The 13,318-nt window shown below is 36.4% G+C and overlaps 1 protein-coding gene across 4 annotated transcripts in view; it reads right to left on the bottom strand.

The window, feature by feature from the left end:
• Nucleotides 1–13,318, bottom strand: part of GRB14 (growth factor receptor bound protein 14) — a 67,258-nt gene that overhangs the window by 16,353 nt on the left and 37,587 nt on the right. For 2 of the 4 annotated variants that reach the window (XM_055718306.1, XM_027810807.2), the window contains exons 3-5: nt 12,055–12,229; nt 5,538–5,659; nt 3,643–3,717 (exon numbers count right to left, since the gene is read on the bottom strand). In XM_055718306.1, coding sequence (XP_055574281.1) covers nt 3,643–3,717; nt 5,538–5,659; nt 12,055–12,229 — 372 coding nt within the window. The remainder of the gene's footprint in view (nt 1–3,642; nt 3,718–5,537; nt 5,660–12,054; nt 12,230–13,318) is intronic. The other 2 variants (XM_055718307.1, XM_027810813.2) reach the window with 2 other exon arrangements.

The raw sequence follows: 13,318 nt of genomic DNA, 5'->3' as shown, positions 1-13,318 counted from the left end.
TCCTGAACCTGCAGATAAATTTTGAGGGCGCCAAGTAATTCCAATGATGAACTGATACTGAGTCTCAGCACTGTCTCCTATAGACTCCAGTCAATCTCAGGGGTTTAGACTGGGAGAGAAGCCAGAAAAGTCTTGAGTGGAGGGTGGTGAAAGGCAACAGGCAGACCAAAACAGACCTAGGAGATTGACAGGAGACTGAAATTCAGTGCATGGCTATTTCAGCCTGAAGACTGGAATAGAGTCAGATGAGGAACTACTCAGGAAAAGAGGGACTTGCTGTGACAGAGAGATTAAAGAAATGAAAGCCTGAATCTTAGACAGGTGAAGGCAGAAAACAGGAACAACTACGGACATGGGGCAAGAGATAGGAATGGGGAAAAGGCAAAAGCAAAAGACGCTGTCAGTAACTCTACCTTTCACAAGATTATGTGTGTTTTTCTTGGTAATCCTTTTCTGTCTTTAACTTAATTTTTGTGTATATAACATTTTTTTATCTTTATTTAAGACAGACATATGTTCCCTCTTCTAATATATTCTACAGCAGGTGCAAGGTTTTTTTCATTGCTCGAAGATGGCTTGGAGATGCGCTATCTCCAATAGCTTTTTTTAATGTATTCACATTACACGTAAAAAGCTATAAGAAAGAAGCAGCCAAATTGGTCAATAGAAGACTTGAACTCTGAACTTCAAGTCTACCTACAGAACCTGAATATCAATTGCATTTATTAAACAAGGAGGAGGAGGAGGGGAGGCGAATAGATCTACTCTTAAAGCAAAACCAGAAAAAAAGTGTAATTACCCAAGTAATTTCAATCTTCTATTTTGAAGACATCACTGTTAAATTTAAAACACTGATTGACATACTTCATAGTGAAAAAAAATCTGGTACATATATAATTAAAGATTAAAAAACAGGCTTAAAAAAATCAGAGAAATGTTATTCACAGGCAAAAAGAAAACAAAAGAAACTCAGGATAAAATTTTGATCCTTCAAGGTAATATAAAAAAAAATATGTATTGACTTCAGTGAGGTTAGGATTTCACCTACTAACTCAGGAGGACTCAATTCTGTCAACTCTGTGCTGTGCAGTCTATTCATTTGAAATGCTTTCATGAATAAGAATATAAAAAGATCTAGTATGCACAAGTACATCTGAAATAAGAGTTGCTCCAGTAGGGCTTGTTTTAAACAAGTCACAAGCCCCACTTAAAATCACATTGAACAACAGTTTCACATACCAAGTGAATTAATTTGTTGCCCACCTGTGAAAGTTGTTAATTCTCCAAAAGCAATCACCGAAGCCATCCCAAATTCAGAAAAAAAAAAAAAATTCATTACTATGGGGAGAGGCCTCAGATTAAAATCTCCATACTACATTCATTTTTTATATATTTTAAAACATCCAATTTGCAAATATAACCTAAAGCAAGTTCTAAATGATCCATAGTCATTATCCCTGGAGGTATTTAAAGACTTGTAGATGTGGCACTTAGGGACATGGTTTAGTGGGGGACTTCATTGTGTTGGGTTAATGGTTGGACTGAACGACCTTAAAGGCCCTTTCCAACCTAAATGATTTGTTTGATTCTATACTGTCTACCACTAGACATGTACTTAACAATGTTCTATCTCAGAGCAGCCATACTGTAAGCGATATAGTGACACACTTCTTTTTAGGTTAAAGATTTTCATGGCAGAGATTAAACCTCTCTGGTATACATAGACATTTGGTACATGTCAGACCTAGTAATTTTACTTAGCACATACTAAATGGGTAGAAGACAGGTAAACTTTTTCTTGGTTTTGAGGATGTTTATATGCTCTGATTTAAAGTCATCAGCCAAAATACTCAACTCTCACTTTCAATGAAAGTCAAGAAAAACATACTTGAAAAACATTTTACTTGCTTACAATTCAATCCACAAAAAGCTATAAAAGTATCACAAGTGATTTTTTAATCACTTGTAAGCATTGAGTTGTTAAAAGTAATGTCTCTCTTGATACTTGACCAAGCACATCACAAATAATAATGCAAGCCCATTAACTTGTCTTAATGAAAGTTTCCAAGGAAATAGCAACTCACTGTAAACAATTTACCCATCGGCTTCTGCTGAAATGTGCATAACGGCTGCACAATCCACAAAGGGATTCTCTACTTTGTGCCTAGTAAGTTTCATTTGACAAAATACAATTAAACAGATAATACAACATAAAATAGCAACAGAGGAGAGTTCGCAACAAATTCTTCAAGCTATTAAAATGGGATATAACTATACATATTTAGAACGATTCCTAATCTTACCCACAAGGTCTGCACACATTCTATGTATCACAATATGGCCTTAAGGAAGTTCTTTGCAAAAGTACATGGCAAAGAGTTTCATTATAGAAGTCTTTATTATTTTTTTCAAACTACCAAATTATACTTGTGAGCAAAAAATACTATGTTCCATTAACACAGAGGACAAGATTCTCTAAATTAAATGTTTATGTTAGACTGCAAAATCTATTTGCTATTTAGGTAGCAAAAGGGAACCAATTTTCATTAGATATGCAACATCTTTTGAAATTACAAAGTTTTTACTTAGGTTTGTAAAAATGATTTATAGTATATAGCATGTGTTAATGAAATTTAATTTGAAACATTTTTTTACTATATTTGGGGTAATCTTAACCTGCTGACATCTGCTTCTGTAAGGATATAACTATTGAATGCAGAAGAATGCTTTTAGAATTAGTTCTTTGAATGTTTTTCATTTACCTATGGGTGTTAAGCTATACAGATGCTAAGATTATGCATCTATTATAAAGATGTAAAAAAACCCCCTGTCATTTCTTTATTTTTTTTAGTTCTGCCTTAAATATCTTGTGTTATTTTGTTGCCTTTCCAATCATTCTTTATCCCCAAAACCCACACATAGGGCGGTTGTCTTAAGACCAGTGAAAGTTCTTCTATTAATTAATTTTTCTAGTGACAAGCAAACAAGAGTGATGTGTATGTTTCCACCTTTATTACTCATTTTTCCCCTCTTTGAGAATTAAGACGATGATCCCTGATATGGTCATTCTGTGAAATTATTCCCACTGTAAATTAAATTCTTATGTCCACTTAAAAGATGACTAACAAAGAGTGACCTACTATATTTCTTTTTCGAAGGCTACAGTAGCCTTCAAGCTAACAAATCATACTAGTCAGTCTAAATTTTGTATTCTAAATTTTTAAGTTTAACCATTTAACTCTTTTTTTGTATCTATTTGTAACACATTACCAGTTCCTCAGTATTCAACCAAGGCCTTCTGTTAAGTACATACTGAGTAATGCAGCACTTCACCTTTTTAAGGAAACAGGGTCTTTCACCTGAAAGACCAAATAAAGATATCAACCATTTTTACTGCATTTTGTCTGGTTTAGCAGTCTTTGACTCTGAAAGAATGTGCAAGTTTCCAAGTGTGGTCATATAATAACTGTCTGGAAGGGTCACATCACTTCACATCTCATAGGGAAAAAAGTTATTAACCATGATATGAGTTATTCAGAACCCAGCAACAGATTCAACAGTGACAAAGAACGATGCTCATACAACATGGGCAACAGAAAATTCTGAGCTCTACTGGCTCATCTTCATTCAAAGACTACATACCTGCAATATCCCAGAGTGGCTTACAGCTGCATTGGTCTCACTTGGAAAAGATATCATATGATCTGGAAAAAAGCTCTGTAACAATAATAATTTGTATCAAAGTTCCATTAAAAAAAAAAAAAAAAAAACTTCCTACCCCTTTTGGATGTAAAATTATAGTTATCAGTGCAGTACAAGACACAGCAGATTCTCTGATCCAATAATTAAAGCTTACCTTAGTATCATTCCTAAATTTGTAACATCCTATATAGTATTTGCTGAACAGCTTAGAATTTGAGAGAACATGAGTGGTCTCTGGAAGCAAGAGGGTTTCATACACCAGTGCAAGTCATATTGCAGTACTTGGCCCTTGGTGGTGTTTCCTAACTTCCAGTGATAGAGAACAGGTCCTCTCGGGGTTTTGTTCTGTTGTCCATTTCACGTGATATGAATATGAATTAACATCAAAATCTGACTATCTCAATATGGTGTGGTGAAGAAGTCCATGTTTAAAGTGCCAATTTCATTACAAAGGTAAGTCCAGGGGGTAGTTCAGGGGACAGATCTGCAGCTGTGAAGTTCAATACAGTCACGCAGATATGAACCCACCAAGAGTTTGACCATTGCTACCGAAGTTTTTTCAAAGCTTTGACAAGTTTGAAGCTAATATTCCCTTGACCATCCAACGTTCACTGACTTTAATTTTTAAAAAAACCTGAACTGCTGGTAGGGTTAATTCATATTAACTCATTTCTGATAAAACGTTCTTACTACATGTGGAACCACAGCGCCCAGAAGAATGACCTAACAGGAACAGGACTTGGATTAGCCACAGCTTTTCATGCTGGTCATAGATGCATGTCTGCCACGCTCCACTGCTGGTTCCACCCACTGGTTAAACAGTACACAAATACAGTTATTCTTCGAAAGCTTCTCTACTAACTGTACACCATCTCAAGTTCAGACTTTTTCACTAGCACAGTGATATCTCCCTGTCAGGGGAGTACAGGACTCGTCCAGTGAAACACAGTTTGGGCAAGAAAAAATCCTCAGATCTCTTACCTATTTTTGTATCTTAATATTTACTTTTTCACCCTTTCCACAGGTACATAATTTGAGTTCCCTTCCACTTTTCACCTTTCAAGTCCTCACATATTTCTCCTATTTCTCGCTTTGGCATCTGAAAAGAGCTGACTTTACAAGAGTCAGCATTAGGAGTGATCCCAATACACCATGCATTTCAGCAACCAGATGGTAAGCCAGGACTGCTTCCATGGTCTTTGCCATCAGCCAGGGTCTCAATCAGCAGCATTAACCTTTGGCAACATCCTCGAGTTAGGAGTTGTCCCTGTTCTCTTTCCACTCCTGCCTTACGCTAACTTTGGCTTCACTTTCCCTTCCTCCTAACAGGTTACAGCTGCTCATGCCCTTTTGTGTCATTGTCATCTAGCAATCGCTGTGAGAAGCTGCCACTGGGCAGTGCTGAGCCATAACTTTAGACATTCACTTTAAAAGTTAAATCATCTTTGCTGCAGATGTCCCTCCTCACACTGCTTTATTTCATATTTTGTTGCAACTTGATGGAAACTTCACTCAAATTCAAAAATTTTATTTTGTTGCAGGTCTGTGTGCACACGTCAATAAAGTCAAACCTATGTCTGTCTGCTTCACCCCCCCAAAAAAAGTACGAACATGGATGATTTACAATAGCAACAAAAGAACCAGCCAACAGTTACATGCACTACAATTATTCATGTATATACAAATATTCATATATCCTACATGCTCCCTTTCAATTATTGTTTTTGACTCACGTTACACTAACAGCTTTACACTCTGCCTATCTGCATAAAAGAAAAGACTATTTTGCAGCAACAGCATTTGCACCACTTCACAGATATAATGTTAGGACTTACCAGTGGACTTTTAAAAAACTCATACTTGGCATAATTTTTTCTAAAATACAGTTTGTTTTCCTCTTCCATTGCCCAGTTTGACTGGACTTCCATCACTAATTCGTGATCCTCTATAGCTCTTCCTGTAAAAAAACCAAACAAATTAAAAAAAAAAAACAAACCACCAATATGTAACCTACATCTAAGAGCCTAAGAGTAGAAGGTGAAAACACAAAGGTCAGATAATAAAAATATTATTAAATTAAATGAATTTAAATGAATACAAAACATAAAACAAGCAATTTGAACAAGTTCATTAATCAAGTCCGTGTTACACCAAGTTACTGTTCCACTTCAGTAGGGTCCAACTACTGAGGTAGGTCACACATGGGGGGTTTGTTTGGGTTTTTTTGTTGTTTTTTCCTTCTACAGAGGCAGCTGAGGGCTTTATTCTATTTCATGGCCAAACCCATGTTCTCCCTGCAGAAGCCAGGCAGTTCCTGCTGTGTGCTGCATGGGGCAGCAGGAGCGTTTCAACCACTCACTCAGCCCATCTGGGGCATCAGGAACATCTTCTAAAGTTCCTTTCCCTAACACTTCTTTCTCTAATGCATCATTTGTAAAGTGAAAGTTATCTGCAATATAGAAAAGCATTAATTTGTCTCTTCTCCCCAGGCCCCTACTATGTTCTGAGGCATTTCTAAAACTGCAAATGAACTTAGGGCATATCAGCATTTCAATGTTTTTTGCACAACCCAAGAATACTGAGAATTATAGCAGTCATAGAACTAGCATATGTAAAAAGAATGGGAAAAGTAAACCATGGGAAAACAACAAAAAAAGAAAACAAAAAAACCCCAACCTCCAAGATGAATCCTACTGTGTAGTTTGGCTTTGCAGTGGGTTGAGCGGAAGAAAAGGCAAAGAATTCAGTTATTTGTACCACAGCACTGGCATTCAGAATTGGTGTTCTCCCTGCTTGAGACTGCTTCTGCCACTCAGATTCTTGAGTGAATGTTTTGATTTTACAGCAAAATGAAACACACTTATAGGAAAGACACAGAATTTAAGAACTTTCCTGTAGATGTGTTGTGCATATTTATGTGTTGCATACTCAGTAATGCAATAGAACTAGTCATAGTACAGGTAATTAAGCATAAACCCTGAAAGACTATGGATAATTTCTGTACAAGACTACTTGTACTACCTTTTTTTTAAAATAAATTTCAGCAGCTTATGAAGTCATGTTACAAAAAAAAAGATGAACATGCTTCCAAAAGAGTATACAGTTTTAGTGGCTAATTGTACTTTGCTGTGGACTCAAACTAATGAGAATAAGATGGGATTTGAACAAAGTTGTAATTTTATTTAAATTATCATTGACACCTCCAAATTTAAATTACATTCCAACAATGAATTACAGGTTAAGAAAAGGTTTGAGATCTAAACTTCTGTGTCCCTGACAATTACAGGGTTTTAACATCCAATTCTGATCATGGTTTCAATGGGAAAAGGCAATTAAAAATATATTACAAAAGCCATGTAACTCACAATTTTCTGATCACATTTTCTCTACTTCATTGCATTATCATAAGGGATCTTATGATATACTTGAAATAAATGTTGATGCTTTCATATAACTGCCCGTTAGAATTTTTTTTTAAAATCATAACAGGTAAAAGAATAGTATATATTTTTTAAAAAACTTAATTAAGCATAAGGTTAAATTAAAATAAACAGTAAATTTTTGTAAGTGGTCCTGGCTAAACAAAGAACCTAATTTTCATGAAGTGTAGCATGCACAACCTTCTAAGAGATAAAAATTTGAAATCATTAAAGTCTCCTAAGAACTACAGGATCTTTTCATCAATCTCTTGCCACTTCTTTCACCAGTCACTTCTTTAATGCTGCCACACTGTCCAGTCTGGTGGATAACAGCCTTATTGTAGCCTGCAAATCTGTAAGCTTCTTCGGGAAGTTTCCAGCTAGCAAATTTACAGACAATATGCTCATGGAGCTGAATTTTAGCTCAGTAGGAAAATATCAAGTTCACAACAAGCAGAAGATTAAGCACTCTCATAATCTACAGATCAAGTAGGGCAAAGAGAAACTTCCATTGAATTTAACTCATTTTTTTACTGATTTTAACGCATTCTTGAGCCCATTAAGACAGAGATTAAAAATACTACACAAAACATACATTTTGTAACTAGATAAAATGAAGCAAACAAAAACATAAAGCAATTCAGAAAACAAAAAATACTCAAAAAATACTGAAAGAAAAGTGAGCATTTTAAAATCTTGTACAGGCTGTTCTACTGCAGAACACATTCTTCAGATGCAAGGGTAAAGAGACACTAAAGATCTGAAGCTCTTACTCAAAACCAGAAGGTTTTTTTCCTTTCAGTTTTATAGAAAGGAAGTGCTCCTCTGGGATGACATTTAAAACTCTTCAATGTTTGGCATTGTGACATGTAAGAAAATACTATTTCCTCAAGACTTACTTCTTGGTACAAAAATAAGACATTCTGCATCACCCCAATGGATAGGTAAGGATGCTGTTATTTATTTTTTTAAGTGTGACATCACAGAATATTTTATGATTGATTCAACTTACTTGAAGGAACTGAAACACATGAGTGCCCTCCAAACACAGCCCTGTAATCAAATCCCTAAATATTGCCATGAAAAAGCTTCGGTTTAATTAGATCATTTTTTCTCTTCCAGATGGACTGGAGAGTTTCCACCTTCCTCTCTACCATCTTTTATCACTACTATGTCTAACATGAGGAGCACCTGCTACAGTCCAAAACAGCTTCTCCCTAACTACAGAAAGTAACTGAGGCATATGAAAGAAGATTTAATATTGAAGTGCCTGACAGAACATATTTCAAATAGCCTCCTCTTTAACCACCCAGCGAGAAACCAAATTTAAAGGAAATAAACAGAAAATCCATTGCTCTGTACTTTGTGAGCCTTCCCACAGGCTACCTAAAAGAACGCAGACAGTGAAATCAAAATGAGACTGAAACACAACAATGACGTGCCTGGCCAAGGCACCGTCACCTACTCAGAGAGGAACTCTGCAGTCTTTTGAGTTGCAGAAGCTGATGGAGAACTGTTTACTGTCAACACAAAAAAAATTTTCACTAGACAAGGAAAAATGCCGGGATGAAGACAGTACTTTCCTTGAAAAGGAGAAGAGCTATGGAAAACTGTTCTGTTTCCACAGCCTGCCTTGTACAGGGCAATTACAGTGGAAGTATGGGACTCCAACACCAAGGTACCTGGTGGTAGGGATGACATGGTGTCATCCAAATTTACTCATATCTCAGCTGCCTCCAGTAATCTTAGACCAGGTAAAAAATGTTCTATTTCTCTGAATTCAATAGCTTGGGACAAAGAGGACACACACCAGAAGCGCACAGTTCTGAAACGTATTGCAGTTTATAGTGCTGTTATAGATGTTGTACATCAGATATTCGAAACAGAGCCCAGAGTACTGCGAAACATCAGAGTTGGGTAGGAAGGCTGAGCATCCCTGGTGATGAGGCAGCAGCAGCAGGCTGTGCACAGCCTGGGCGCCCCACAGCCAGCAGATGGGGTGCCCCAGCCAGCAGCCGGGGAAGCAGCGCAGGTGGAGGAACTATCTCACCTGCCCACTCGCCCCATGTCAGCACCACCTGGTCAGCGCTTGCCATGCAATGCAGTGAGGACACGACCACACTCAATGTGCAACAATATAGCTCCACACCAAAGGGCATACAGGTTTGTGAAAACAGGAACATGCAGACCATAGGTTTATGTTTTGGGTTAGGTGGGATTTTTTTTTTATTTTTTTTTAACCTTCATATGCAGATATCTCCACACAACAATGAAGGCACAGTCTGGTGATGTAATTAACGTCTGTCTTGATTAAAAGCAGAACGCTGTGCTCAGCTCACTAAGATTCATGCAATTATATCTAATTCAGGAGTATTCAGACAGCTGTTAGATATTAAAGAAAATGTTCACTAATTGATGAATGAATTATTAATCCCCATCATACTGGAATTTACACAGACACTCACAGTACTTCTCCTTTCTATACCCATTCATTTAACTTGAAAGCAGGAAAAGGCTGTCCAAATTTCCATGGATAAAACATACAACAGAATAATAAATAGCAGACAGTCCAAAACTAAATAATTTTAAAAATATTTGTTCATGCTACTCTTCCAGTGCTGAAGAACAGACTTAATGCAAGTCAAGATCAATATGTTAAACCTTTCAAACAAAACCAGATCTAACAGTCTTATAGAAATAAATCCTTTTTTTTATTATTATGTTTAAAAGATATCTCAAGTTGATCCTTTCCTTGGCTAGTAATGTTGAATTGCATCCTCATAATCTAGGAAATAATTTTATTTTAAAAATGAAAAATTCATCTTTTTCTGAAATTATGCCCAAAGCAGCTGGAGCAATCAGAAAACTGTACAGTAAATGCAGGTCTTCAGACTTGCTTGTCAGCAATTTTGAGAATTTCAGAATGTTAGGAAAAGAAACTTCACTAATAATTTGATATTGAAATATTTCAAGAAATCCTTCAGACTGAAGAAAACACACTATTTGACAAAAAGTGTACCATGCAAATAAATAAAGCTGGAGAAACAATGCCACTATTGCTCTGGCATGGTTTGTCAGAAGTGTCTTCTTCAATAGTTACTACACTACTTAAACATGAGCCACACTATAAAATATAGAAAACACGTCTACTATTTATATAATAGTGTTGTCTAAAGCCATTTTTATACCTCCTTTTCTGTAGCAGTCAGTCATTTACAGCCTCGACCCAGATTTAACTCTGACCTTACTCTGAGCTGGAAGCATCTTACAACTGATACATTCAGTGCAAAAGGTTATAAATATCTTTGAAATGTTACAAAGCAAGAAAAATATTTCAAAAACGTTTGTGGCTGCCTTCATAGGATGAAGGAGCGGGAAAGGGCAGAAAACAGTTTTAGCTTTTGTAGTTCATCTTTAAAATATGGCTGTTAAACACAGTGTAGCCAGAGATGTACAGTCATGTTTATTTTACACAAATGCACCAGTCCAGACTTCCTAGATACATACACTGGGAGTTTAACAATAGCTTTTAGCCATATATAAATATTGGGTGGTGTGTGTGTGTTTGATTTTTTGTTAGTGGTGTGTGGTGGGTTTGTTTTTTTTAAATTGTCAGTGCTGGAGTTAGCAGTTACCAGTGCAGTCTCTTCTAAGAATTACAGACTCCAAGTTGTCCATGTATTTAGAATGTGGGAAGGCCTCAAAACATCCTCCTTTTTAAGCCACACTTTGCACTACCAGCTGAAATTGCCCTTTAGGTCGCGGAAGAAGTACTCTAGTACAGTACCAAAGTTCAAGAATAATGTGGAAACTTTGAGTGACATGAAATTAAAACCAGACTTCTTATGGCGTTTGTCTTCTAGTAGATTTTTCTGATATAATTCAAAACCAAGCACAATACAGTACTGAAACACAGTGCTGTAAAATGAAGTAAGATTGTCTGATAAGAGTATCAGTTGAATGCTACAGCCTAGCAGTGGGCTTCTAAACTCATCCTTTGCTGAGTTAAGTCCTTCCTGTGTTCTGCACTGTTTACCTCTCTGCAAACATCTGCTTTCTTCCTATATTTAATTTGCCTTAATGTGGTTTTATACTGCAAAATTATGTCTATATACTACAAAAAAGGAACAGAGATCAGCCATTAAAATTCTAGTTGTAATCTGAAACCAAAGACTACACTACACCTTTTAAACTGTACAATAGAAAAAGAGGCTTTTTGCTACACTAAAGGAACACTGATGATGTGGAACGAATTCAGAGTGTTTAATTTCCAGTGACTTGAAATACTAAGAATAAAGTCATTTCAACTGAGTTCACTGGTCCATAACTGGGAAGTTTAGAATGATGGTTTTGTTCAGATTTTTAAGTAGTCCTGCCCCAATGTTCAGAACAAATCTGGCCAACCGATTGTACTGAAGGAAAATACTGACAGCCTACTCTGGTGTTGTTTCTGAAGACCGAGTTGTATTGTCCAGGTAGAATAGCACTGTGTAACTGATTTCTGTTCTTGATGTCAGAGATTTCTCTCCGGAGTGCTGGGAGCAACAAAGATTTTATTTGCAATGAAAATAGCCCAAGCCTTGCTAGAGATAAGCAGGAAATACCAGTAAAAGAGGAAAACCTGCCAACAAGAAGCAAGGAATAGAGAGGAAGAATTTGTAGTGAGAACCTTAATGGTCAGTGTCTTCCAAATCACTCTTACAGATGCAAATAAAGTAGCGTGAAGCAAGTGTACTATGACAAAATGTACTTTATAGCTATGCCTTCCTTCAAAAAAAGAGAAACAGAAGCAACAAACCCCCAAATGAACAAATTCACACAAGCCCTCCCAGCATTTTGGTTCCAAGCCTTTGTATTACAACCGCACTTCTATGTGAAAATGAAAACCAAACACCTTATTTACTGCCATACCATTGTATAGTATTAGTCTTACCTAAACCTGTGTGGGTAAGTTGTTCAAACAGAGTCCAGCTGTGGTCATCAATATAGTGGTTCTTCAGTATCAACAGCTGACATACATCCCTGGCTGTTATATCACTTGGTACTTCCAAAGCTCTGCTACTATCATCTTCACTATACACTTTAATTACCTGCAATAAATAAAAAAGCTAGGATATCCGTAAGTTTAATCTTTGATTCATTTAGTCCAAATATGTTCCTCTTTCAGCTTCATGGCTGAGACAAGAACATATACACATAGAATGCAATACTAAAGACAGTCGTTTCTCCATAATGCAATGCTGTAAATGAGAACAAAATGTCTGCACAAAGCATATCCCACTTCTACATTTGGCTACTGGACATCCCTTCCCACAGGACACCAGACAGATTGGTGCATTCACTTTATAAAAAAATTGAAATGGAGAGGTAAATAAATCCAGTGAAACTGTACGTCCTTATATAAGCTAAAGAAGAAACCACAGAGGATAAACAATGAAACCCAAGAACTCTATGACTGCAGAACTGTAGAAAGATTTTATAAAGTTAAGAGTTAGTTCAGGGAACAGCAATCAGATTTAAGATGCTTCCAATTCCACAGACGAAGAAACAGGACATGCTACAGAGCTGCTTCAAATTTTGACAAGCAAGGACTGAAACTATGAGTAAAAAAAGGCATATGTACACACATGCACAATCAAAAACATCATACATGGAAAAGAATTACCATCATATGAGGACCAGGAAAGTAAGTAAAATGATCTAGAAGCTGTACGTGCAAAAAGCTTATCACAAAGAAAACAATTTTTATGATGTTTTACCTCAGTAGTTTTTCCCAGTTTCATTATTCTATTAAGTCTTTTGGGAACAGGGGGAGGCAATACAAGCTCTCACGGCTTATCCTTGTCATTTTCACTTTTAAATTTCAGTTAAAAAAATTAATTTTCAACATTTTTACACGGTTTAGAGTCCTGCAGAATGGGTGTCCATTAAGTTCTTAAAGAGGTGAAGCTAAACCTGCTTGCACTTTGTTTCAAATGAAGAGGCTGAGGAAGTCTTATTGCATATTGACTGTTTGAAAGAAGGCATGACCATTGGGGTATTATTTTCTGTATTTTCTTTCTGAAAGGGAATGAATCAAATAATTGAGATGAATCAAATGAATTACTGAATTGGATAGAATTGATGCAAATCACCAGTGTCTTTGTAAGCTCTGCACAGTGACTAATCCCATTAAAGTCAACACAGAAGGAATTCTT

Source organism: Falco cherrug, chromosome 8, assembly GCF_023634085.1.
Source record: "Falco cherrug isolate bFalChe1 chromosome 8, bFalChe1.pri, whole genome shotgun sequence".
Taxonomy (NCBI): domain Eukaryota; kingdom Metazoa; phylum Chordata; class Aves; order Falconiformes; family Falconidae; genus Falco; species Falco cherrug.
The sequence above is the reverse complement of the archived record's forward strand: the minus strand, read 5'-3'. Positions and strand labels throughout refer to the sequence as shown.